This window comes from Channa argus, chromosome 14 (assembly GCF_033026475.1).
Source record: "Channa argus isolate prfri chromosome 14, Channa argus male v1.0, whole genome shotgun sequence".
Taxonomy (NCBI): domain Eukaryota; kingdom Metazoa; phylum Chordata; class Actinopteri; order Anabantiformes; family Channidae; genus Channa; species Channa argus.
Window position 1 is genome coordinate 25,900,601 of NC_090210.1, and position 25,093 is coordinate 25,925,693.

Below are 25,093 nucleotides of genomic sequence, written 5' to 3' on the forward strand. Positions count from 1 at the left end.
ATCAAGTTTGATAAAAAAAAAGTCTCTTTATTTCACTCAGCACGAAAACAAATTAATCTGAACCGTTTTGTGTAACAATTTCTGATCATTTCAACAGTGAATTAAAGGTCAACCAGCAAACAACACAAACTGTGATGAAAGATCAAACTAAACTCTTCATTTGGGGCAAAAAAGTGACAAAAATCTTCATGTTAACACTCAGTATAAATCACTTCTGTGAGGTTCTGCTGCAGATGCCTTGAACGTTACCTGAAGGTGAACTGCTTGCTGCTCCGATGCAGGTCCCAGAACTCAGTTACACGGGCTGAGGCCGAGCAGTCGTCCTCTATTCACCAAAACATATTCTTACTCGAACACAGGATGCTGCAGACTGGGACCACATGTTGAAGTGGTTCTGTTGATTTTGGTCGTCCATGTGTGTTCTTAACAGCGTCATCATTATTCTTTGCTGATTGTGTAGTCAGAGAGAACAGAGACTGAACACAGAAGAAGCAAAGATTCACTAAACTATATTAATCTGGATCTTTTACCAACTTAGAAGCAACAATCAGAACTAATCCTATTGAGAACTAGAAGATTCCCAGAAATGCTTGACCGTTCCCTTTAAATAGAATCCTTTTTTAGTCTGACTCATCACACGTGGAGCCGCTGGAAGAATGGAGTTTCCAGAGTGAATCTTTATTGTCCACCTCAGTGGAGTGGGTGAAAACACAAAAACATAGAAATCTTTTACAAAAATGACAAAACAACCTGCAGAGTGAAATAAAAGAGACAGCATGATGATTCTCAGTTTCTGATGTTAAAAGATTCCTGTGCTTCAGTGAAGACATGTCACCACACCTGTCACCTCAGGTGCTTCAGTTCAACCCTGCCAAAAGTCTGAGGGTTCATCAGGATCTGGTCTCAGGTCTGTGGTGGGACCAGTAGGGAAATGACCAGAAGAGGAAAAGTTAATGGGAGTTTTGTTCTGTGGGACTACCGACCCCGGGGACCACCCCTTGGCATTCCTCTGGGTGGTGGCCCTCCTCTCCTGGGGCCTGGACCTGGTCCAGGTCCACCGCCAGGACCCCAGCCGCCTCTTCCACCTCGGCCAGAGGGACCGTACCCCCCGTCCTCCCTCTGAGGAGGACGACCTGCAGATAGAGACAAGATGCTTAGTGTGGGTATTGATGTTTCTGCTACACCCACTTCAAGTAAGAGGGTCAGGTTGGATAAGACTCTCATTGTCTGTTAAAGACATGATCATAAAAATGAGAATGACGTCTATTATAGAGGCCTATATTGTTTTTTTATGTACTTTAGTGATTAGAGGGCAGCATTATCTCTACTGCAAAATTCTCCAAAAGAAAACAATATTTTATTTTGGCTAGATATAATTTTAAACTATTTGATACTAAATATGATTATTAAAAGCTGGGGTTTTCACCTCCTTCAGCTCCAGGGGATTCTCGCTCGCGGGGGTCTCCAGTTCCTGGTCCGTCTTGCCATGGACGCTTCCGAGGGGGCAGAGATGCCATATCCATCCCCTGCAGAGACGACGAGCGCTCACGAGAGGCCGGAGACAACCCATCATGCATCTGCGGAGCGTCCCGATATCCGTCATGACCTATGGACAGGAAATTTAGGGAAAATTATGAAAAAACATTAACAATTTTATTATTAAATTATTTAATAAATTTTTTGACTTCAACTGACACAAAATTCAGAAGAACAAACAGATTTCTCCTACATAAACTTTACTTAATTTTCTTCTTCTTTTCTTTTATTAGTCAGAGCATAGCTTTGTTAGGAACAGAAAAAAAAGGGGAACAAAGCAAAGAAAAATCAAATTGACACAAGACGCCATATGCTAACCTCCTCCCCTGGGGAGACCTCCACCTCGAGACGGTCTCCCTCGGCCTCCGTTGTCCCAACCTCGGTTCATCTCGTCTGGGGCCTCAAAGACTTCCTCCTGGCCACCGTAGTCATCAGGGTAACCTCGAGCTATAGGCCGGCCGGGGCCTCCTCCTCTGAACCTAGAATACAAAGAGTCCAGTTCTGACAAGATCCATGAACAGAAACTCTGTAAAACTAATGTTAGTCTCGGAAGCTCACCGGTCGTCTCTCCGGCCTCTGAACTCTCCTCCACTGAACCTCTCATCAGGTCCCCAGTTTCCTCCATTCCCTCCTCCTCTGTGTCCCCCCCCCCTGTGGCCCCCGCCTCCTCCTCCCTGGTATCCTGGTCCAGGTCCTGGTCTCCAGCCCTCTTCTCCTCGGCTGTGGAAATCCTGTCCTCCGTGGAACTCCTGTCCTCCATCAAAGTCCTGCGGTCCTCGTCGACCCTGCTGGTTTTCCCCCCAGTAAGGGCCAGAGCCCTGGTCTGGTCCTCCAGGACCCTGCCTGTCAGGGGGGCCCATGTGGTGGTTGGGAGGTGGCCCCCGAGGGTCTCCTTGGAAGTTGAGAGACAGTAATAGTGAGTTGCTGAGAACTAAAAGATTTATAATGTCGAAAGACATCTTTAACATTTTTCTTTAATCAGAAGCCAGAAAACTTTACTAACTTTAGACCATGACTTTCCCTGAGATTTCTCATGAGACATGATCACTCTGCACATGATCACTCATGCTGTGGTGGATACAAATCAGGATATTTTATTTTTCTTACCTTTGTTGTTGGGCCCCTGCTGTCCCATCCCATGCATCATAAGCCCAGAGTTCTGGCCCTGTAAAGAACAAACCCAGATAAAGACAACTCAGTCCATCTGAAACTTACAGCAGTTACATCATCATCAGTTACATCTGATAACACAACATGAACTCACCTGGTGCTGCATGTATGGAGGCCCCTGCATGTTACCATGGGTACCTTGCATGTTTCCATGTGGTCCTTGCATGTTACCAGGGCCCCCCTGCATACTTCCATGTGGTCCTTGCATGCTACCAGGGGGTCCCTGCATATTTCCATGGGGTCCTTGCATGTTACCTGGGGGCCCCTGCATATTTCCCGGAGGCCCGTGCATCCCTCCAGGGGGCCCCTGCATATTGCCCATACCATAGTTATTTTGCATGTTGCCATGTGTCCTAGGTGGGGGCCCCATCATCCCACCCTGAATAGGACCCTGGGGGCCCATCATATTCCCTTGAGGTTGCATCATACCCCCTTGAGGTGAAGGCCCCTGAGGATCCCTTGGACCCATTCCTCTAGGAGGGGGGCCCATCATCCCTCCAGGAGGCCCCTGCATCCCTCTGGGTCCCATACCGTGAGGCCCTTGGGGGCCAATGTTTCTAGGTGGTCCAGGATGTCTCTGAATGTCTGGTGGTCCCATCATGCCCTGAGGGTGGCCCTGGTGAGGCTGCGGCCCCGATGGTGGCCCCATCTGTCCAGGAGGCATAAAAGGGGGCTGCATACCTCCTGAGCCCATTGGGCCGCCCATGTTGTTGGGCATCTGCTGAGGAGGCATGTTGGGAGAAAAGCCCTGCTGGCCAGGAGGCATAGGGCCCCCTGGACCGCTAGAACCTGCAGGACCACTAGGACCTCCTGGGCCTTGGAATGGGGGCATTGGGCCCTGTCCCTGTGGGGGGCCCATGTTCCCATCTGTGTTCATCTGGTTCATCCGGTCCATCTTCATTTGCTGCCAAAGAATAGAGAATGTGTTAAAACAAGACCAATAGTTCCTGTTTGTGGCTCATATTTGAACTCATTTGATGGTGTACCGGAAGGGTCAGGATGGGGTGGTGTTGGTGTTACAGGGAGTGAGGGTGGGTGGGGGGTTATGGGGTTACAAGGTGTTTATAATGTCTTTGAGACATCTGGTTGATCAGTGGGTTGGGTGCTGAGGTTGTTGGGGTGTTGAAGTTGTTAGGTGATTAAAAATGTGTTAAACTGAAACAATGAGCCACGAGACATAAATATTGTTTTATTCTGCACTGAGTATACTCCCACCTCCAGCAGCATGGGGTTGGTATATTGCAGAGCTGCCATCTCCTGCTCAATCTCAGCCTGAGTTTTCTTCTTCATTTCCACTTTCTGCTCCACCTTTCGGTCTTTAGACAAATCCCCAGAGGGTGGCATCATGGGTACTTTGTTCTCAGCCCAGGCCTGTGGAGTGGCAAATGAGTCCTCATTCAGAGCACATTTTAAACCGTTTCTACAGCACTGATAACATAACTGTAGCAGATCTTATTAAATGTATAAATGTAAAAACCCAATCTTTATGCTCCAAGTGAACATCTGTGCTCTGTGCTCAGGTTTACCTGTTGGAACTGAGCAGGGATTGGTTTGGCATACGGCACTTTCTTCTGAGGGACTTTCTTGGCATCTTTACCCATGACCTCATCCATGCCCCAGTCAAGACCAGGGATGGACATCTCAACATCAGGAGCCTCTTCTTTGTCTGGAGACACATTAATACCAGAGTTACGCCACATGCCGTAAAGACCTACATTTATGGTGGTTGTACAGGAACAGATGCATAGGTCTTCACATGGCCAGTTAGCTCTGAGAAACCGGGGAACAGAGAGACAACTCGACACCCAAGCTGGGTTGGGTCCAATTTCTGATTGGACCTCCGTTTCTTAAAAAATGTGTTGGGCTGAACTAGGTTTTTTTGGATTAGTTTCAAGTAGGGTAGCTGTCTACATTCCTGACATAAAACACTATCATTTACATAAAAAATACCTTTGAGACCTGAGCAACCATGACAGCAAACTGAAAAAAATATAAATAAAAAATACACAATTTTGTCATAAGTGCAATAGTTCTTTAGAGAAGTCATTACGAGCACCTGTCATTAGAGTTTACTTGTTTAACTAATCTGGCCTACAAATTTCAATGTACTCCGATTTAAAACCTCAAGGATTCACAAAAACTTTCAATGACTAAGAGCTGGGTTTCATTTTTAGATCTTTAAATCTAAAAATCTTTAAATGTTTCATTTTTTCTTCATTTTATTTCTCTGCTTTCTTTCCATGTTTCAGGATGAGACTTACTGCTCTGCTCCTGCTCCATGGCGGCCTTCAGCTGCTCAGGGATCCCCATGCCGGGTATGGAGGCCACACTGTTTGGCTCCACGTCATCTGAGATGCAGACACAAAACTGTCAGCTGTCAGTAAATAAGGTCAAAAACATCTGTATGTTCTCTTTTGGGGCTCACCATACTCCACGCCATCCTCTGACATCCCTGGCAGTAGGTTCAGGTTGTAGCGGTCCCTCATTTTATCACCCGGACGATTCCTCGTCCAGAATTTACTGGAGAAAATTCCAAATACAAAAGCAGTCTGTTCAGGACATTTTCAATCCAGATATTGGTCAATTCAGGAGCTCTCAGACCTGTGTACATACCTGGTGTGGTCGTTGGAGCCAGAGCACAGGATGTGACCGAGCGGGTGCCAGGCCAGACTCCAGATCATCCCTTCATGAGCCATCTCCATCCCTCCAACCTCCTTTTCCACCCTGATACCAAAAAGAGTAAACATGTGACCCAGTGAAACCAGTAATAAACCAGTATAGTGGTAAATAAAGAAGGTGTTAATTATAAAAAAAGATAGGTTAATTATAAACAACGCTGACAGCGGGCTGTGGACCTGGTTGATCTTTCTTACCCAGTGTGCCAGAAGAGCAGAGAACCATCAGAACCTCCACTGGCAAACAGACCTTCATGGACGGGATGCCAGGCCACAGCTGAGGACGTGAACACAGCTGATCAGTGTTAGTTCGGCTGCAGTAAAGACTGAATTCTGGTGTGTCTGATTTACTCGCTTTCAGTATCTAGAAACATGTGGCTATTATTTATTGTGTAAAACGTGTAGTCTGCCATATGTTGTGAGCAGAAAACTCCACCCACTGTGTTCATGTCACTTCTGAAGTAAACAAAACATCTGATGCTCACTCTAGGTAAGCTGTAAACTCTGATGGCCTTCTGTTTGTACTTTGCTTGTGGACAGACTCACCTGTAGCCTCCTTCTTGTGTCCCCTGAACACTTGCAGCTCCTCCTTCAGGTTTCTGATGTCAAAGAGTTTACACAGGTGGTCACGAGATGCTGTGAGCAGCCAGTTTCCATTCAGGTTCCACTTCACCTCCATCACTGTGTTCTTATGGGCATGGCTGACACACAGAGACAGACACAGGTGTTAAGGGACTAGATTTACTTACACCAACAGATCAACAAGATGCATCTCATTTAAAAAAATGGAAATGCATGTAAAAACACTGATCTTCACTTATTTCTGACAACCATCAAACTCTGGAAACAGACTCACAGCGTTGCCAGACTTTGTCCGGTCTTTGGGTCCCAAAACTTGATTGGCTGCTGGCTGTCTTTACTGCCAGACACCACTAGACCTTTAGTGGGATGCCAGTCCACGCATTTCACATCAGCTCCATGACCTGCGCATGCACACCGGCACACACACACACACGATAATGAAGATAATATATGATTTAGTTAAATGCAAATATGAAGTTATAAGATTGTGGATCTCTCTGGTAGAAACAGCTCAACTTATGAACTGTTGAGCTTCACTACAATTGGGAAGAGGTTGGGCTACAATAAATCTATAGGAACAATTTATCGTCTAACAGTATAATTAGGGTTGTTAAATGTAGAGAAAATTAAGAACAACTCTTTAAAGTCATATATGGGCAAATACAGATAAAACAAACAAAAAAATGGAATTGACGTTTAATTATAGTGTTTTCAAAGTTTGTATGTGAAGCCAGGAAACGAACACAAGATGATGGTTTAGCTGTAAAATTTTAGTAGCTCGACACGACAATATTAAAAGTTCATCCCTCAAATGTTAGCATGCTTTTATCTTCTGAATTTGCTCTTTTTATTTCTATCAACAACTCAACACATTTCTGTTTCCTGTCTCAGTTAACTGTCTAGGTCTTCACAGTTGGTCAAACCAGACGTTTAAAGCCCAAATAAAGACTCTGAAATGATGAATTTCTGCAAACCTTCACATTTATTGCATTTTATAGAATGGAACTTAAAAAATAAAATATATGAAAGACTGACTTTATATTTAAACACAGGGGACATTGTTTGAGCAGCGTGTTACTGATGGTGATAAAGCTGCAGGATCTGAGTTTGTGCAGTTTACACGGTTCATATTTGCTGTTGTCTGCATTTAACTTTTGTGCCATTGAATTTGTTTTTTTAAGATACTTGCAAAAAGAATCTGTAGAACAAAGTAGTGCAGGTTTTCAGTGTAAGTGGAGGTGATTTAGCATGTTGTACCTCGGAGGATCCGCTCCTCGTGGCAGCGCAGGAAGTCCCAGATCCGCACGGTTCCATCATCTGAGCAGGTGGCAAATTTATTATCTGTTGGAGAGAAACTGGAGAGGACAAGAAGAGAGTCATTGATGAGACAGAAAGATCTGGAAACTGATGATAATTGTCTATAGTAAAGTTTAGAGAAACAAAATTTTAAGGTTATGTCACCATGTTTCTAAAAACACATCATGTCATTTACAGCTGGAATATTAGTCGATTGATCAAAATGGATAATTTTAGTTGTTTTTCAAACTGAAATTCAAAACCTTCAAAGCTTCCTGTTTAGTGTTAATTATCACATAGGGACCTTTAATTCTCACTTGTGGATAAAAAAAGCAATGTTAGTTCTCTCATGTAATATTCATTACTTTCTCTTTTGTTCTGTTAGAACAGCTGTAAGCAGCAACATGAACAGTCCCACATATAAATCTGTTGTTTATAGAGAAATGACAGTTGCTGGTGTCAATGTCAGTGAGAACCAAAAGTAAAGCAGGAGTGAAATCATTTTTGGACATTGCACATCACAGCAACATCCAAAATGTTGCTCTCTGGCTTTATCTCCAAAACATCTAACATGAGCTGTCCCTCTGATGTCCTCATTCCTGATCCTGTCCATCCTCGTCACTCCCAAACCTCAACATCTTAAGCTCTGCTACCTCCAGCTCTGCCTCCTGTCTTTTCTTCAGTGCCACTGTCTCTAAGCCGAACAACATCTCTGGTCTCACCACCGTCTTGAACATCTTTCCTTTCATTCTCGCTGATACTCTTTTATCACACCTGACACTTTTCTCCACCTGTTCCAACCTGCTTGCATTCGCCTCTTCACCTCTTTTCCACACTCTCCATTGCTCTGAACCGTTGACCCTAAGTACTTAAAGTCCTGCACTTTCTTCACCTCTGCTCCCTGTAACCTCACTGTTCCACCTGGGTCCCTCTCATTGACACACATGTATTCTGTCTTGCTGCGGCTAAGCTTCATTCCTCTGTTTTCCAGAGCAGACCTCCACCTCTCTAGATTTTCCTCCACCTGCTCCCTGCTCTCACTACAAATCACAATGTCATCTGCAAACATCATAGTCCATGGAGGTTCCTGTTTAACCTCATCTGTCAGCCTGTCCATCACCAGAGCAAACAAGAAGGGGCTCAGAAGTGATCCTTGATGCAGACCAGTATTGTGTAGTAACTGTTAATATATAGATTTAATAAAGAACAAAACAGAGTGAGAGGGATTTCCTCTTTTCTCCCAGGTCATCATCTGTTAACTGTTGTTTGATTCCAGCCTGATAAATCAGAAAAAAATCCATGTTTCTGTGCTGACACTGAGCTCAGACTCTGCTGCAGACAAACAGACACACAGTGAGCCGATAAATCACCTGTAATCTGTTTAAGCTAAAGCCAGATTCCAGCTCTGCAGCGTCACAAAACCAGACACACAGAGCACCAACACTTAATTTCTATTGAGAAGCACTAATTGGTCAAATCATTCATATCTCATGGTTCCACCATCTCTAATGTGTGATGGGATTCACTGATTTTATATTTTATTTAATAGAATAACTCATGCCCCACCCCCCAAAAAAACAACTAACCATTTAATACATTTGTTTTTCTTTTTCCTGCAGCACAATGAACTGAATATCTGAGGGCTTTTAGACAAATCCTTTGTGTTGAGGTGAATTCCTGGGGGTGAATATTGGGGTGTGAGACAATAGGTGGGCCACATCTGCTCAAATATTCTGAACATTTGCCAATGTTGTAACGCAGCTCCTGCAGTCAGACTTCTACATTTATATACATACACACACTTTATCTCTGGCTGAACAGATTGAATTTTTATATTTTAGATTAGATTTTTTATGAAGTTTTATTTTTTTATATAGTTTTTCATTATTGCTGCTCATGTTTGTTCTGTTAGCACATAATTAACCTTTGTGATCAATAAGATAATTCAGACTGAAACATTTCCATTACCATGTAACCAGGTCACACATTTATCATCCTGAGAGTTGTGATGGCTCATCAGCTGATTTTAAAAACTAAATGTCTCCACCTGCTGAATATTCACTGGAACAGCAGCTGCGCAAACACAGCTCCTTTGTTTCAGTAAGAGGACTAACTACTATTCTGTCAAACAGTAAAAGTTTATAAGTAAAATCAGGAAGGTGTAGATAATATTTAAATTATTCAATGCAGAAAAGTAATTTGTTTAACATTTCTTATGTAATTATGGGTAAAAAGAATTTCACTCTTGTAGTTGAGCTTTTTAAACTATTCTGTACGGAACCTTAATATATAATTTAGGATTTTTCAATCTCAATATTTCCTTAAACTTGTAAAATAAATAAATACAATTGTCTGCTAAAATCTGTATTTGTAATGTAACTACAACTTTTCGATAAATGCAGTACAGTAAAAATGTAGTATAAAGTGACACAATACTCAAATTTGTTCTTCTGCCAAATGACTATATGTGAGTACATTACCTACACGTGTAAGTACTTTAGACAACTAAAAAAACTTCCAACTAACACTGGTGATGTAGATTTTTATGAGGTTTTATTTAACAGCAGATGGCGCAGTAACTATAAAAGTAATTCTATCTAAAGAGGCATTTATTTACTTAAACCTGTTTAAAAGACTGGAAGAACCTTTAACCCAGTTTATTGAGTAATTTCTCTGAAATTGCTGCCATCATGGATGAAATATGTGAACAAACGTCAGAGTAAAATTATTTAAGTTGGCTCAGTGAACATCCCATCAATTTCCCCTGCTTTGAAATGATAAAACTTGGTGTTTGTCGTCATACAAAACAAACTCCTTTTTGACAGTTCTGATAGACTTATTTGGGTCATTGTGTACACCATCACAAACAAACAGGACAGTTTTAACACAGGGTTAAAGGTCTAACGCCTGTCCACATCTCTCCAGACTGACAGATGATTTGTGCTGGTGAAATTTCTCAAAGCAAACCCAGGTGGATTTTCACACTGTCAAAAACAGCAAAGCAATGGTTCATAGAGGCCAACGGTGCCAAAAGATTATCACTGTTCACATATTCTAAGTTTCTGATGTGTCATCACATTAAAACCCACATTTTCATTACATGCATTCAAAGTATCAAAACAATAAAAAGAGCATTAAATACCAGCTACAAAAACATAGTTCATATGCATTCATGCTGCAGCTAATGACATGGTATGAAAGATTCAAACTGGTAAACAGAACTCTACAACAAATCATTTATCCTCTCAGTATTCTTAACTTTACAAAGTCACAGACATTTTTCTGATTCACTAACTTAAGTCTACAAATGTGAGGTAAAGTCAAGTCCAAACCAGTAAATCTACTGAAATGATGAGTTCAGAATTCTGTGTCTGAAGTTTAATGTGTGCGTCATGAAGAAATTCAGACAGCCGACAACATCAGCTTATTACTTTCAGCCCCGGTCAGCTAAAACACTGCAGGTTCAACTCATTACTACAATTAAAAAAATCCAGAACTGAGAAGCTTCATAAAATAACTTCAGGTTTAGGGTGTCCTTGTGGACTGGTGGTCTTAAAGGACCTTAACACCCTGTCCGGTTTGTGGGACACATTGGTCTTTTTAAAGCTACTTCATGGGTGTTTTTGTTTGGTTGTTTTTTTTTAACAGGGTCTCTGTTCTGTTCCTAATATTCTGAACACCTAATGCATCTCAATGTGGTGAATATTTTAATACAATTTTACTCAACGATTCTGAGCTTAATAAAAGGTTGTAGCACTGAATAGAATTCAGTACAACTGTGCCTAATAAAGTGCTCACTTACTGAACTTTTAATTAGTTTTAGTTTCCACCAAACTTTCTCACATTTTTCTTTTATCAATACCCAACTCTTCCACTAGGCAGCTGTAAAAAGGTGGTATATTTACAGCATTTCTACTCTGATACGCATAAACTGCAAGTTCAAAATTACTGCTGGATGTTAAACTCACAGGTTGTATTCCACATATGAACGTGCTATAATTCCTCCATGTGTTTCCTGTCCATTTATTCTGTCTTGCGATCAAATACTACCAAAACACAAATAACCCAGAGTTTTCACTGTAGTTATAATGCTAACACATTAACACAGCTAACCAGGAAACTGTTTTACTGGGGTTAGAGATGTGGCCTATAGCATATAGTATGAAGGCTGTTACAGAGTGTACTTAGCCTCGTGGGTAGTGTAGTTTCTTCTATGATGTAAATCAAATAAAAAAAAAAAAATGCTTTCTAATGTCAAACTCCTAAGCAGCTACCTCACAGGTTGAGGTAAGAAGTAAATGAAGTAACAGCAAGACCTCATTAACAACAAGGTGTGAGGATGATGTCATACTGTTTCAGGTGTTCCTGGTACAAATGTTTGTTAGTCAGTCTGATCCACTTTAGAAATAGAGGAATTTCAGGAAGGGGGGGCATCTGGAGATGATCCATGCTGACACTGCGTGAGATCTGCTCACCCTGAACAGATCGCTAGTCGACACTGAATTACTCCGAGAAAACTCAAGCCGACACAAGGACAACATGAAAACTGGAGTGCTTTTATCACTACAGGCAGCTGTCATAACCCTGTCAAAAAAATTCCAAGACTTAACTTAATGTGTGTTGCTCCCACACAATTTTGTTAAATGCGAAAAATATGAAAAGAGAAAAAAAAAAGACAGTGTCGTGTTAGGAGTTTGGAAGCAGATTTACCCATCAGTCTAAGTTTTAAGTCAAGTGGGCACTGAATGAGACTCTTAATACAAGCAGCTGAAAAGTTTTCTCCACAAAGAGCAGGGAGGCCTTACAGATAAGGCGTAGATTTTGGACATTTTGAGGGATCAGAGCCACTGCTCTTAAAAGCCAGTTGATCAGGATCCTCCTGGTTCCCTTCCACTGAAGGTCTTCTCGGCCCGTTCAAATAGACCCCGGGAAAGAACCAGAACATGCTGGGGTGATTATATCTCCCATGTGGTTTGGGAAGACCTTCGAATCCCCCAGGTGGGGCTGGAAAGTGTTACTGGGGTGTGAGGGCATCTAGACTACCTTACAGAACCTGCTGTTACTTTGACCTGACTCAGAGGAAACAACAGAACATGGATGGATGGAGTGTGATATTCCAGGTTTAATTCCAAATAACATCTCACCCTGTTTCCTAACAGCAATGTCCTTGTCAATACAGCAGCGCCACACTGAGACAACATATACATCCTGTAAGGCCTGTGACACTCTAAGATGATGATCACCAGTCGGCAAGTGTCAGTCCCGTCAGTGTGAGAGACCACTCTGATTGGCTGTTCAGCACGAGAACAGTCCAAGGTATTGACACCAGTACAGTCTGCAATTTTTGCAAAGTGTGTAGGTATAGTATTAAGTAGTAAACCATCTGTGAGGTGCCACAGTGGTATGAAAGTGCTAAGTGAACACTGCTTTGTTTTTTCAGTGTCAGTCTGCAGCTGGGGTTATACTGCATTCTGTGAACTGCAGCAGGGCAACAACCAGTTAACATTCAGGTAACTGTCCGATTATCATGCAGAAAAGCATGACATTCACTGAACCCATTGTTAATGACAGATAAAGTTGAATAACAAGTAAATCTGTGGTGAGAGTCAACTTTGTAACTCTGCTCAGCATCTATGGATTACAGGAGTTTGTGTCAGCGTTTGAGGATTGATCCATAAAACATTACTATTAATAACTGTGGTAGTAATGTGACTAGAAGAAGCTACATTCTTAAACATTGTTATCTTTATTGACACAGATTAAATGCTTTGGTACCGTAGTTTTAAAACACTGTGGTGAGACTGCATATAAGTGTTAATGTATAATGTAATATACTATTTCTAATAATATAATATACAAGTCATATAGATGAATGTGGGAGTTAAAGTCTATGACACATGTACCTTGGCTTTACTTTTGTAAGCTGTGTACTTGATTGAGTAGGGTGTGTGCATCAGTGATAACAGAACGGGTCAAGATGACCTGGGCGTTTTCCCTGTAAATTGTTGCTAAGGACGAGAAAGTTGGCAAAGTATATAAAGGTATGTGTTGGGGAGACACCAGGGCTGCTGCAGCTTCTTTTGCCTTTTAGCTCTGAGTATTTCATTCTGTCTGATACAAATTGGAACCTCTATTTACTATTGTACAATAAATTTATTTTCTTAATATATGGACTTGTTGTGGTCTGAGTTTATCCACAACAACAGTGCTTTAACGGATTCAAAATATCTGGATTTAATAAAATGCTACCAAAATCTACCACTAGCAGAGCAGTGTTTTTCTTACAACTTAGTAAAACAGAGGTAGACAAAATACCAGGAACACATTACGATTTGATGTAGATCACCACCAACAACTCCAACTCTATTTAAGACTGATACAAACAAATACAAAATATAAACGCGCCATGTCCTGTCTTTCATCTTGTAATTATTCTTCTGTTTTCAATTTGTTTTACATCATAAGTCAAATGTTTGGGTTCTTTTCTTGTTAACTTTTGAGATTTTGTTGTCTCTCTGGGATAATTTTGTCTCTTCCTCCAGTCTCTCCATCATGTCTCTTCTAAGTTGTTTTTTTTTTTAACTGGTCATTTCTTGCACTTTGTGTCTTTGAGGTCATTTGCATGCTTTCTGGTTGTTTGTGCCACTTTGAATTCATTCAGATATTGTCTTACACTCTCTTTTAGGTTATTTAAATCAAAGTCTTTTTTTGGTCGTCATGTGTCTATTGTCTTTTTTGAAATCTTGTTTACTGCTTTGTCTCTTTAGGTCGTTTGTATCTGTTACTCTTTTAGGTGTTTTTAACTGTTCCTGGTCTTTTAATAGAGCCCATAGTTTTTTCTTTAAAATTCATAAACACTAACATCATACTGAGGGCTCCAGGTGCCCCCTTGCCTCTTGCTCCTGGGGGCCTTTGCCTGAGGATGCAGGTGAGTGGATGGTATCACACTGTGCAGGTTTCCCACTTTCATCCCACTGATTTTACACATTGCGGTTGGTGTATCGGTCTCAGTCATCAGTCAGTGCAGGTCCAGGTCTGACTGTAGCCTGTCTATTAATAAACTGTAGGGAGAAGCTATCCAGGTGCCTCATGGGGATTAAAAGCCATCTCTCTCTCATGGGGATTATGACGGGGCATTTACTTTGAGGGCCGTAGTGTTTATGATGCACATGCGGATTCAAACCTTTATTTAAAACCTCTATAGCTGCCTGTTGGTAATGTTCAGAACAGCAGCAGCGACTTGTGTTTATTCACTTTATTTTAAAAAGCTTCGTTCCCCTTTATTGATCCTGCTGAAACTTTATTGGTTCAGTCAAAACCTGCCCCCCCCCATCCACCCACACCACTGGGCCTACCCCAACCAGTTAGAATAAATGATTGATGACTTTATTTAACACAAGATAAACAGCTCATCAGCCACATCAGGTAGAATATCAACAACAGATCACTGCAGTGTTGCAACAGCACACACTTACATCTGTCATTAATCAACCACAACAACAACAACAACATGTGGCGAGAGGCAAGGCAGCACCCCCGCAGGGTTTCAGGGGGGCGCTGCAGCGCTGATACTGAGCAGCATAGACTTTGTTTAACTACAGAAAATGGTAGATTGGGTATAAACCTGGCTTCTCTAATGGCCTCCTTGTGAGCCTGGAACATCTTGACGTTGTTCATGTTGGACTGCCAGTACTTCACGTAGCCGCCGTGGTCTGCCGTCAGCATCCACATGTCGTTATGAGACCAGGTCATGGCCCGAACAGGACTGTCATGGGCCTGGAGAGGGGAACAGGGGAGACCAGAGTGAGAGGTAGATTTTTATCTTTGGCTGAAACATTTTAAAAGAGTTTAGCTTTTTACCCTGTCGAAAAGGATACAAGGAAAACACTGAAGATCTAAGTATAAAAGAATGTAAAAGAACCAATGACTTTTACAAAATTGATCAGATCTCAACTTTAGTTCTGCAGATTTTTATTATGTAAATATTAGTTGGTTGATGCTTATTTTATGACAGCTTATGGATGGGTGATCTACAGAGCATGGAGAGTAAGGAAATCATATGAACGCATGAGAGAGAGGTGTTTACCTGTAAAATGGTCTCAAAGTTGAAGGTGAGCCCGTTCCAGAGAGTGAACTCTCCACTGGAGGCTCCAGTGACCAGACGTCGGCCTTCAGGAGTCCACTGCAGACAAACAAAGGACGTAGAGACATGAAACCAAAATGTGGTCGACAAAGCAGAAATATTTTGTCTGGATGTTGACAGGATAAATAAAACTGAGCGTACCCTGATGACAAACACGGGACACTTGACTTTGTTGGTGGAGGTTCGGACAAACTTTGTGGTGACCGCATTCATTGGGTTGTGCAACATGCCAATGGGAGGAACCAGCTGTTGCACGCACACACACACACACACACAAAAAAAAAAAACAAAGCAGCACAGGAGGGTTTTATTTAGTTTCTAAGATCAGTTTATCTTTACCTGCAGAGCAGAACAGAAACAAGACACAAGGGGAACTGCCAGTCAATATTTACATTTTCAATTAATTTAAATTTAAGCAAACAGAGCATATGTCTTGTGGTCACTGCATCACAATTTTAAAAAATCTATAAAAAAAACTAGACGCTCTTTAAGATGAATACATTTACCAACATTTTCTAACCCAATCACACCTGGTACAGTATTAATCAGTGGCGAAAATTGTCAAAAGTATCAAATAACACATTATTTCTCATATCTACTGTCATGTTTGACAGTAATACAAATGTGCCTGCGTTCTGAAGATATGGATAAAACACATCTTCTAAAGAAATCACCTGGGTAAACAGCAAAAGAGAAAGTTCCAGTATTTTGATATTCAGCTTGTCCCTTTATATTTTTATATATTATTTACAGACAAAGGAAATAGTATAAAACTCTGTTGCATATAAGGCAATGTGAATAGAAATTTAAAGCTCCTTTGGGGACAACAGAAATTTAGAAACTCCTGTTAGGAAAACTGTGAACTTACATCATTATAAAATCCAGCATCAGGTTGGATGGCTCTGAGGTCTCGATGGTCTCGCTGCCACAAACGGTTCTGCAGAGAAAACAGATACTGAGTGAAATACTGGTCAGTCAGTCTAATGGTTTGGTAACCAATGCTACATTCAGTGTTTGGTTTAATACTGGTATTATGTTGTTAAGAGCAAGTACAATGGTAACTGATGCATTTTTCAGTGTAATTAAAAAATAATAATTTGCCACAGTCCTGTTAAAAATACAACATAAATATGAACTTGTAAAAATGTGCAAACCGTCACACGATGTTACAAATGTCATCATTTGCTTTTAACTACATTATAATTTCAAAGTAGTGCAGTCAACAGTTTTAGCACTATATAATATATACTATGTTTAATTTGAGAAATCACGATTATTTTATCTGTGATCACAATTATTTGACTTGATTACTCATTGACTTTGAAAATACCATGCATTTATTGATTTAATTAACCTAACCACTTTCAGGTACAGAGATGTCTTACAATTTTTACAACCATAGCAGAGCATTTTTACTTGCAGTTTGTTGAAGGGCAAATACAGTGAATACTGAGAACCCTATGATAGCAGGCAAACCCACAAATTTGTGATACATGCCCCAGGTATCTGATGATGTTGGATGAAGGGTTGTTGTGTGTTTGAAGTTTGCCTCATGGAGAGGTGCTAAAGATTGTTCATTTAATAAACATAAACTATAAATATTAAAGATCAACACAATAGTAGAAGAGTGCTTGAGGTACTATAGCTGATAGTACCTCAAACTGAGAGAGAGAGAGAGAGAGAGAGCGAGAGCGATTCACAGAAATGTACTGATCAGTTAAGTTACAGAGATTATTAGACAGCACATAAGGTCAGACTTACTGATGTGCACATATAAAGTACCCCGGGATAGGATTATTCTTATTATCATGAGAGGTCAGTGTTTCCAAAAGGATTTTGAGAGACTATGGTTAGTGGACTTCCAACTCTCTAAGATGTTGTTGGGTATGCTCACATGTAAGAAAATTAAATGCGTTAACAAGATGCACTTTGGATCAAAACCAACCAGCTAGATCTATAAAAAACAATCTGCTCCTATAAACACGTTTTTGCACTAAGAATAATTCAGTCTATATGGTTACAGTTACTTTAGGAGTATTACTGTCGCAAAAAAGACCTAAAAGCTCATCCTAAAAGCTCAGCAGACCAATGCATCTCGTATCATAAAAACATCTTTTGTTTCACACACAGCAGAGCCATGACTGTCATCAGTTTCAGAGCTGATCAGAGCTGCATTTTGACACTGGGGAAAAAAAAAACAAAACAAAACAAAAAAAATACAAGATCCGCACCGGCTAAAACAAAAAGCTTTTAACATTGGTTGAACAAGCGACAGAGGTCTATCTGTTTAAATAAATTTAACAGGTGTATTACCTCCAGGTATCTGATGACAGACGGGTTATAGTCTATGGTTTTGCGGTTCACAGCCTTCCTCATGCGTTTCCCATCAAAGGTAAGTTGCTGCATCGCCTGTTGCTGAGCAAAGTCCGGCCTCTTGTAGAACACCTGCCGCGGTGCCTGGTGCTGGAAACGCGGCATGTGGAAGAACCGCTGTGGGGAGCCAATGTCTGTTGCCATAGTGACCAGCAATACCTGCAGGTGAGGAGACCAGGTGGTCAGAAGGTTCAGAGCCTGTCCCTCCACCACAGAAAATCTGAGCAGAGAAACCTCAAAGTTTTTAAGTCATTACAACACAATTCTAAATGTGGATTTCTTTAAAAACTATTTTTTAAACAAAAGAGCAAAAAAATTAGTTTTTTTTCCATTGATCTACTGTGACTGTTGCACAGTATGTTATCCAAATCTTCTATTATTATTGTCTACTATAAATGCTGGATTCATGCATTCATGGTAATGATCTAATCTTTATTCTTGTTTCTGTGTTCCATACATCTTTTGGCACTTAACTATTTCAGCCTACTTACAGCTAGAAACAATGTTCAAACTTTAATTAAAATGTTCAGCTCATTAAGTACATCTGCTCTTCTATTCAGCTTTTTAATATCTTTGATACCTTTTATTCAGCTTTTTTTCAGCAATTTAATTTCATTTAAAGGGATGGAGAGGCTCTTCAGCTTTAACTAGTTGGACATACTTTACTTTCAGCAAATCACAAGACCTTTAGCTATCAGCCTTAATTTCTGCTTTTCAATATCTTTTATGTTTCTTTCAGTATTTGGCCAGAAGTGGAGAGAGTGCCGTCTGAAGCTCCCATTGGAGCCATTATAACCAAGGTTCAGAAATTCTCCTCAAATCCCAAACGGGGGCTGTTTTAAAATCGCCGCCCTGGCTTCATTTTATTGAGCACCTTCAAATAAACTAAATCACCATGTTTGGGGAAGCATTCTGCTGCTCAGTTTCTTTAGTTTTGTTATTAGGACTAATACTTTTTTATAGGACTAATACTTTTTTAAGAGGCACCAGGTTCAAAGCTGTCATCGCCATGGTAACGACTAAAGCCGAATCAGGTCAACAGTTTAGCTTTTTTCAGCTTTGCTTGGAAAACCATTTCAGTGCTGAAACATTAACATAGCATTGTCTTTTTGGAATTGCTCTTTTGTAGTTTGTATTTTTTTTATTAAAAAACAAAACAAAAAAAAAACATCAACAGCTTTTAGCTTGTCCCTTCAGGGGTCACCACAATGGAACATGTTTCAGCATGAGTTTTTACCCCAGATGCCCTTCCTGCCACGACCCTCCCATTTTATCTGAGCTGGGGACTGGAACAAAGGTGGCCCTTGGTGGCTGGGTGAGGTGGGATTCAAACTTGCAACCTTTTGCATCCCAACTCAATGCTCTGCCATTGAGCCACCAGGCCCCCATTTTTAATGATATTGCAAATATTTTTCCAATAATAGTTTGATTGAAAATATATAAAACAAAGTGGGAAATAAAGGCAAAATAGTTGTATTTTACATAGTATAGAATTATGTTTAAATCATATGTAATTTTTAATTGTAATACATAAAATGTGAAAAAACATTCTAGATTCTTTTTATTAAATGCCTCAGTAATAACAGACACCTCAGCCATTACAATTTTCAGACACCAGATAAACCACCAGACCACCTCTTCTGCAGTCAAATGTGTAAAATACATAAATGTCAACAAGACCCAAACCCAAAGCAAAAACAGCATCCAAGTGATACTCCTCAAAGCCACCGACACCTACCACACTTTGACGTCAAACTAAAAGGTTTCTACAAACAAAACAACAAAAGAGGACTCACAGATTCACTAAAAGGTAAAGGGCAGTCAAACATCCCACATGAGCACTGTGCATCTCACCAAATGAAGTGCTGGTTCTTGGTTCTGAAGGGAGACACAGCTGACAAAAGGCTGGAGTGTCTGGAAAAAAAGATCTGCTATGGAAGGGGCCTTCTCTAGACTTGTATGGGGCACTTATTTGCCTTTTAGCTGGACTTTGGGTAAAGTTTGATTAAAACACAAGACAGCGACTTTGTTAATACTCATCTTTCATTCAGCTTTTCACTTTGCTGCTCGACCAATGCCTGCATGCAGCCTGTTGTCATACACGCGCATAAATGTAGAAAGCTGATTAGAAACCCAGTTATGTGTATACACAATAAACAAATCAGCCTTTTTCTAGAATGAATATAGCTGGTGTCCCTAATCCCCTTTCCAGATTACAGAAAGGTTTCCCACTTATGTGGGAGTTAACAAATCAGCTTTCTCAAAAAAAGACTAAACTGGTTAGTGCATGAAAATGCACCGAATTAAACTAAGGTCTGAGATACACCAGCACGAAAAACTCAAACACATACTGACAAAATACAACAAGGAGGGCTTACAGAGACTGACCCCAGAATTGTTGTCTCACTGAGATTACAATATTTTCCCAGGTAGAAGACAGATTTACCTTAGTTGGATGCATCCTCATATTTAAAATGAGTCAGAATAAAAGTCTAAGTCTGCAGAGTCAATTACATAGTTTTAAATCCAGGCAGTTTGGGCTGTGAATAGGAAAAGGTGGGACAGGAAGTAGCGATTTCTGTCATAACACATATTAAAATTATGAGCCATGCTTCCCAAGAACCCAGATTTACAGTAAATTAGTATTGTGCCAGGGAATACACTGATTGTCAATATAAGTACAGCTTTTTCATAAACACTAACGTTACGTTGCTTATAGTGCAGTTCTGGGATGAAACAGGACAAAAACCTGAGACCAAACTCAAAAATAACAAACATGACATCAATACATTTCAACTAACAGTCATGTGACAGAAGTGAAAAAGAAAGTTTAAAACTGTATTGTCCTAAAATTGCAGCTGCATTAAACACAACCCCTCACTCAGCTTCAGAGGTGGGCTGCACCATTTCCATTAAGGATCATAAATAATTATGCAGAAATATATCCATCACTTTTCTACATTACTGCAGCTGACTGAAGAAAAAAGGGCAACCCAACCACACATCCACAAATAAGGCAGCTGCAACAATTCACTAAGGAGATTCTGCACACAGCAACAAGCTAAACCTACTCCTTTATAGTGTGAAGCTGAGACTGAGGTCATCAAGCAGGGTCTCAGTGATGCAACAGACAGCTTATTAGGAGAGACAACTTGTGTTTGTCTGCTATGTAGTACCTAAGCAAACTCTATTGCATGTTACTTTTAATTAGAGCAATGACACTGCTACATTTGTTTGCACAGAAAGTTCAGCAGAAATAACCTGACCTATAACCAGATAATGTTAAAGCTCTTTAACGTGTTCACAAATACAGGTCAAGTGTTAGACGCACTAGGACAAATAAACATATAACAACACTGCTTCTGAAAAAAATAAAAATAAAAAATTCCTGGGAAACTAAAATGACATTTATGTCCATACATATGTAAGTTTATCGTGCCACCACCACCGATCTTATCAACATTAGAAAGATGTGAGACCCACAACTTGCTTAATATAAAAAATAATAAAAACCAGGGTTCTGCGAACAGTTTCATTCATCCAGTTTTACTTTAGCTTCACAGCATCTGACTCACATAATCAACTTCACACAGTGAGGTTTACAGTACATTTATCCTTAAAATGCAATCGTATCAGGGGGAAAAAAAGGCACTGGTATCAATGTGAACCACAGTGAAAACCCAACAAACGGCACAGCATCAGAGTCAGCTGATGTCGAAAACTCTGGACTGAGCTGTAGAAATGTTCTTGTATTAAATTATTTTGTTTCACAAAATGTGCAAACACATTAAAGCAACATACACTGGCACTAAAACAGAGTGGAAAATTACATAATATATCAACGGGGAATTTTCACTAAACTAAGATGAACCTGATCCGTTCTGCAGTGTTTCCATCATCAGCACCAAAAGAGCTTTATTTTACCTCATATTGGTAATGCTCACATTAATTCATTTAGTTTACTGTAAAATACCAAAAAGGTGATGTGATTTATTACTTTCTGGGTTTACTGTTTCATTTATTTTCTGAACTCAAGTCACATCAAGTCTAATGAGACAAACATTGTAATAAATCCAAAACACACAGGTAAATCACTCACTCTACAACTCATATCTACATGAGTTTACACACACTCAAATAAAAAGACATCTATAAAATGTGATAAGAAGCAGCAATTTTCTTTGCTGCTCTTCAATTGAATAACCGATCAACCTGATGAACTGAGTTATCGGTGTTCTGATGACAAATATTTAAACTCCAGTAATGAACGTGTAATGTTTATGCTCTGATGAATTGAGGTGTCTACACATTAATAGCTTTTGTAAACCAGATAACACATCAGACATTTATCAGTCCAGCATCAGCTTATTAACAACCACAATTGTTTGTCATAATCACTGGGATTAGTCTGTAATGACAGTGATACATGAATGCAGCATCTGCTCTAACAGTACCTTAACTGCACAGATCAAAATTGAGCGATTCAGTCTGTCACAGCTAATGTCCAGACAAACATGTCTTCAGCCTAATAGCGACAAATATTGTTAAAAGAACTTCCGCCTGCACAGAAGAGTGTTAAAATGTGATCTTGTTTTAACCTGGAGGTGGAGACTGATCTGCTCCACTACAAGATCACTGACTTAAACAAGATTGCAATAAAAGAGACAGCTATAACCTGCATTATTTCTTAAATTAATCTGCATAGATGAAGGATGACAACATTAATACAGACAAATCTAGAAAAATGAGAAGTGACAACTTGTGAAACAGGTTAAAATGTTTTTATGCTGCTTCAGATGAAAAACATATAATAACTATGTGGTTAAATGTAATCTCCATAAATACACCAACAGAAAGTGTAGATTATATATTACTTTGCTGACCATCACTTTATTAGTTCTAAAAGAGCAAGAAAAATAAAAGCTTAGCTGTCTATTCACATGCAACTAATCCCAATTCCTGGGACACGAATTGGGATTATTCAGCATCATAGAGCCGACTGGTTGAAGTTCAGTTTACATTTAAAAGAATCAACCGGAAAAAATAACTCAGCACATTTCACATGATTTTAACTATTTTCACTCAAAAAAAAAAAAAAAAAAAAAAAAAAAAAAAAAAAACAGGCTACATATTAGGCAAAAAGACTTAAATATAACTCCTGCAACAGCTGCTGAGGGTGTTTACTGTTACTTATTGTTTTACCACAAATTAGATCTGTTCCTTTACAGACAATTCACCACCTAAATGTGCTCATCACACAATCACTTTTATTCTGTATATAAACCCAGTTTGACACCCAGTTTCCACAAAACAAGTTTTATTGGAAACATGAGCTAAAACTAGGCCCTACAAAATGTAGAACATCTCTAATACGGACTTAAATGGTCGACAATTATAAAACATGATATAACTTTAAATGTGGATAATAGGTTATTTCCACATGAACAGAGCTGTATCAATCAATTGATCTATCAACAGAATACCCAGAAACTATTTTAGTAATAGATTAGTATCAACAATAAATGCGTCTTCATGACTGAGATTTCCTGATCTTCTCTGCTTCAGCTCTTATTAAAAGCAATTGTTTAGAATGTAGAGAAAACCAGACATCATCAGGGTGGACTGAAACTTTCATTATTTTCTTACATTTAACAGACTATATGAAGTGGTACAATAAAGAGATCAGATTAGAAAAACAATCCTTATCTAAAATCCTTAGTTTAGTTTTGGGCTGAAACACAAATAGCCTCATTGCAAATTTATTGGTCTAAATTATTAACACAGTGACTTATTTTGACTGTTTGACTTCAGAGTGAAGCCAATGTATTAGAGCCTCTTTTTAGGGGCTGAGCATAGGCTGTGTCTGACCAGGAGAAGCAAACATCTTAACTCGAGAAACTCAACTCTATAAATCTTCAGTCCTGAACAAAGCTACAGAGTAGTTTAACCAATCAACAGCAACATTAATGAGAAACTGGTCATTAACATCCAACACAGGGGCCCTGGTGACTCAGTAGAAAAGCATTTGGTTGGGAATGCAGAAGACAGCAGGTTCGAATCCCACCCCACCAGGTTTGGCCCCGCCTAGCCACCATGGGCCACTGTGTGTGTAATTAATACCTAAAACATTGCAAAATCAAAAAAGAAAAAAAGCTCTTTGCTGAATGTGCTTTCATAGTTATGGAATGTGAACATTTAACTGATGTTAACTGGACAATTCTTCCCCCTGCAACCAGGTCTTTAAAATTTGGATTTCAGATGATTGTGAGAGATGTAAATCTCAAAAAAAGTCTGCAAACACACAAACATAATCAGTCCAGTAGAGAAAACTTTCCTCAAGACTAAACCGAGGCTCAATGGGAATGACTGCTAAAACAGTTTTTCTAAACACAAGGAATAGAAGTAATTCTATTAATCCATCCTCAGTACCACGGTCCTAATATTATGTAGGTCGTTAAGAGGAAACACGGTTCCAAACCAACACGAGGTTTCTCTGCCTCTGCAGGTGCTTAACAATAAACTATCGTCTCTACGAATTAAAACGACTGTCTGATGAGGCAAATATGTCATTGTGTTAGCACTTCCTACAGTTCTGTTGTAAGTTTGTTTTCCAGTGCGACTTAATTCCTAAATATCATTTACCCGCTGCTAATAGCACGGTTAGCTTCCGCGGCTATCGTTGTTAACAAGCTAGCAGTTAGCAGCTTGTAAATACACTGCTGCTCTTCGCGGACACACTGAGACTATGCCTGAATCTAAATGATGTTACGTGGCGTTAGAAGTAACGTTTAACCGAACCCCAGCACCAGACTCCGTGAGGAACCCGCAGTTTATCCCGACCGTTTCGTTGTGTTTGGTGGCGGAGTTAAATGGCGGCTCGGTGTTACAACAACAACGCGCTGCAGCTACAGAACTCACCGACAATCTCCGCAGCAGAGTTAGCTATCTAGCTGTTATTAACTGGCTAGATTCTTCTGTAACGATTTTCCCTGGAGAAACATGAACGTCTCAGACTTTATTCAACTCCAATTTAAGCAGGTTTATCATTTCAGCCACCAGCGGACTCCATCGTGACGCTCTTTCTGCTCGGCCCTGCTCAAAGGCATGCTGGGAGAATTACTCAACGGGCGGGAGTCCGTGACGTCATCAAAGAAAAGAATGCTGGGATATTGAGTTTAATGATGTTTGCTGTTTCTATCCAGCCCCGTGCTTCGGTTGTGTACATAATATTTTCATTTTATTCAGTGGTTTATAAAGCACTCCAAAACTGTACTTAAGTAAAAGTACAGTTCAATTATTTTCCCACTGACATTTCTAT

At 40.0% G+C, this 25,093-nt stretch overlaps 1 protein-coding gene across 1 annotated transcript; it reads right to left on the reverse strand.

Annotated features, from left to right (window-relative positions):
* Nucleotide 1: 1 nt before the first annotated feature.
* On the reverse strand, nucleotides 2–24,886 carry wdr33 (WD repeat domain 33). The gene is made up of 21 exons (XM_067529365.1): nucleotides 24,694–24,886; nucleotides 17,716–17,934; nucleotides 16,271–16,339; nucleotides 15,544–15,648; nucleotides 15,346–15,441; nucleotides 14,884–15,035; nucleotides 7,221–7,318; nucleotides 6,238–6,364; nucleotides 5,928–6,082; nucleotides 5,580–5,658; nucleotides 5,320–5,430; nucleotides 5,132–5,226; nucleotides 4,968–5,054; nucleotides 4,233–4,372; nucleotides 3,922–4,077; nucleotides 2,801–3,610; nucleotides 2,644–2,701; nucleotides 2,095–2,428; nucleotides 1,855–2,015; nucleotides 1,427–1,606; nucleotides 2–1,133 (listed from the first exon to the last, which is right to left on the reverse strand). The coding sequence occupies exons 2-21, from the start codon at nucleotides 17,917–17,919 to the stop codon at nucleotides 976–978; spliced, it is 3,375 nt and encodes a 1,124-aa protein (XP_067385466.1). The 5' UTR covers nucleotides 17,920–17,934; nucleotides 24,694–24,886; the 3' UTR covers nucleotides 2–975.
* Between the last annotated feature and the right edge of the window lie 207 nt (nucleotides 24,887–25,093).

What these genes read in the sequence shown, in the direction of transcription:
- wdr33 (XM_067529365.1), bottom strand. Translation starts at nt 17,919, where the DNA reads ATGGCAACAGACATTGGCTCCCCACAGCGGTTCTTCCACATGCCGCGT. An exon ending in CCAACCCCATGCTGCTGGAG is followed by an intron (nt 3,611 to 3,921) that starts GTGGGAGTATAC and finishes ATTCTTTGGCAG; the next exon opens with CAAATGAAGATGGACCGGAT. An exon ending in CTCCATACATGCAGCACCAG is followed by an intron (nt 2,702 to 2,800) that starts GTGAGTTCATGT and finishes TGTTCTTTACAG; the next exon opens with GGCCAGAACTCTGGGCTTAT.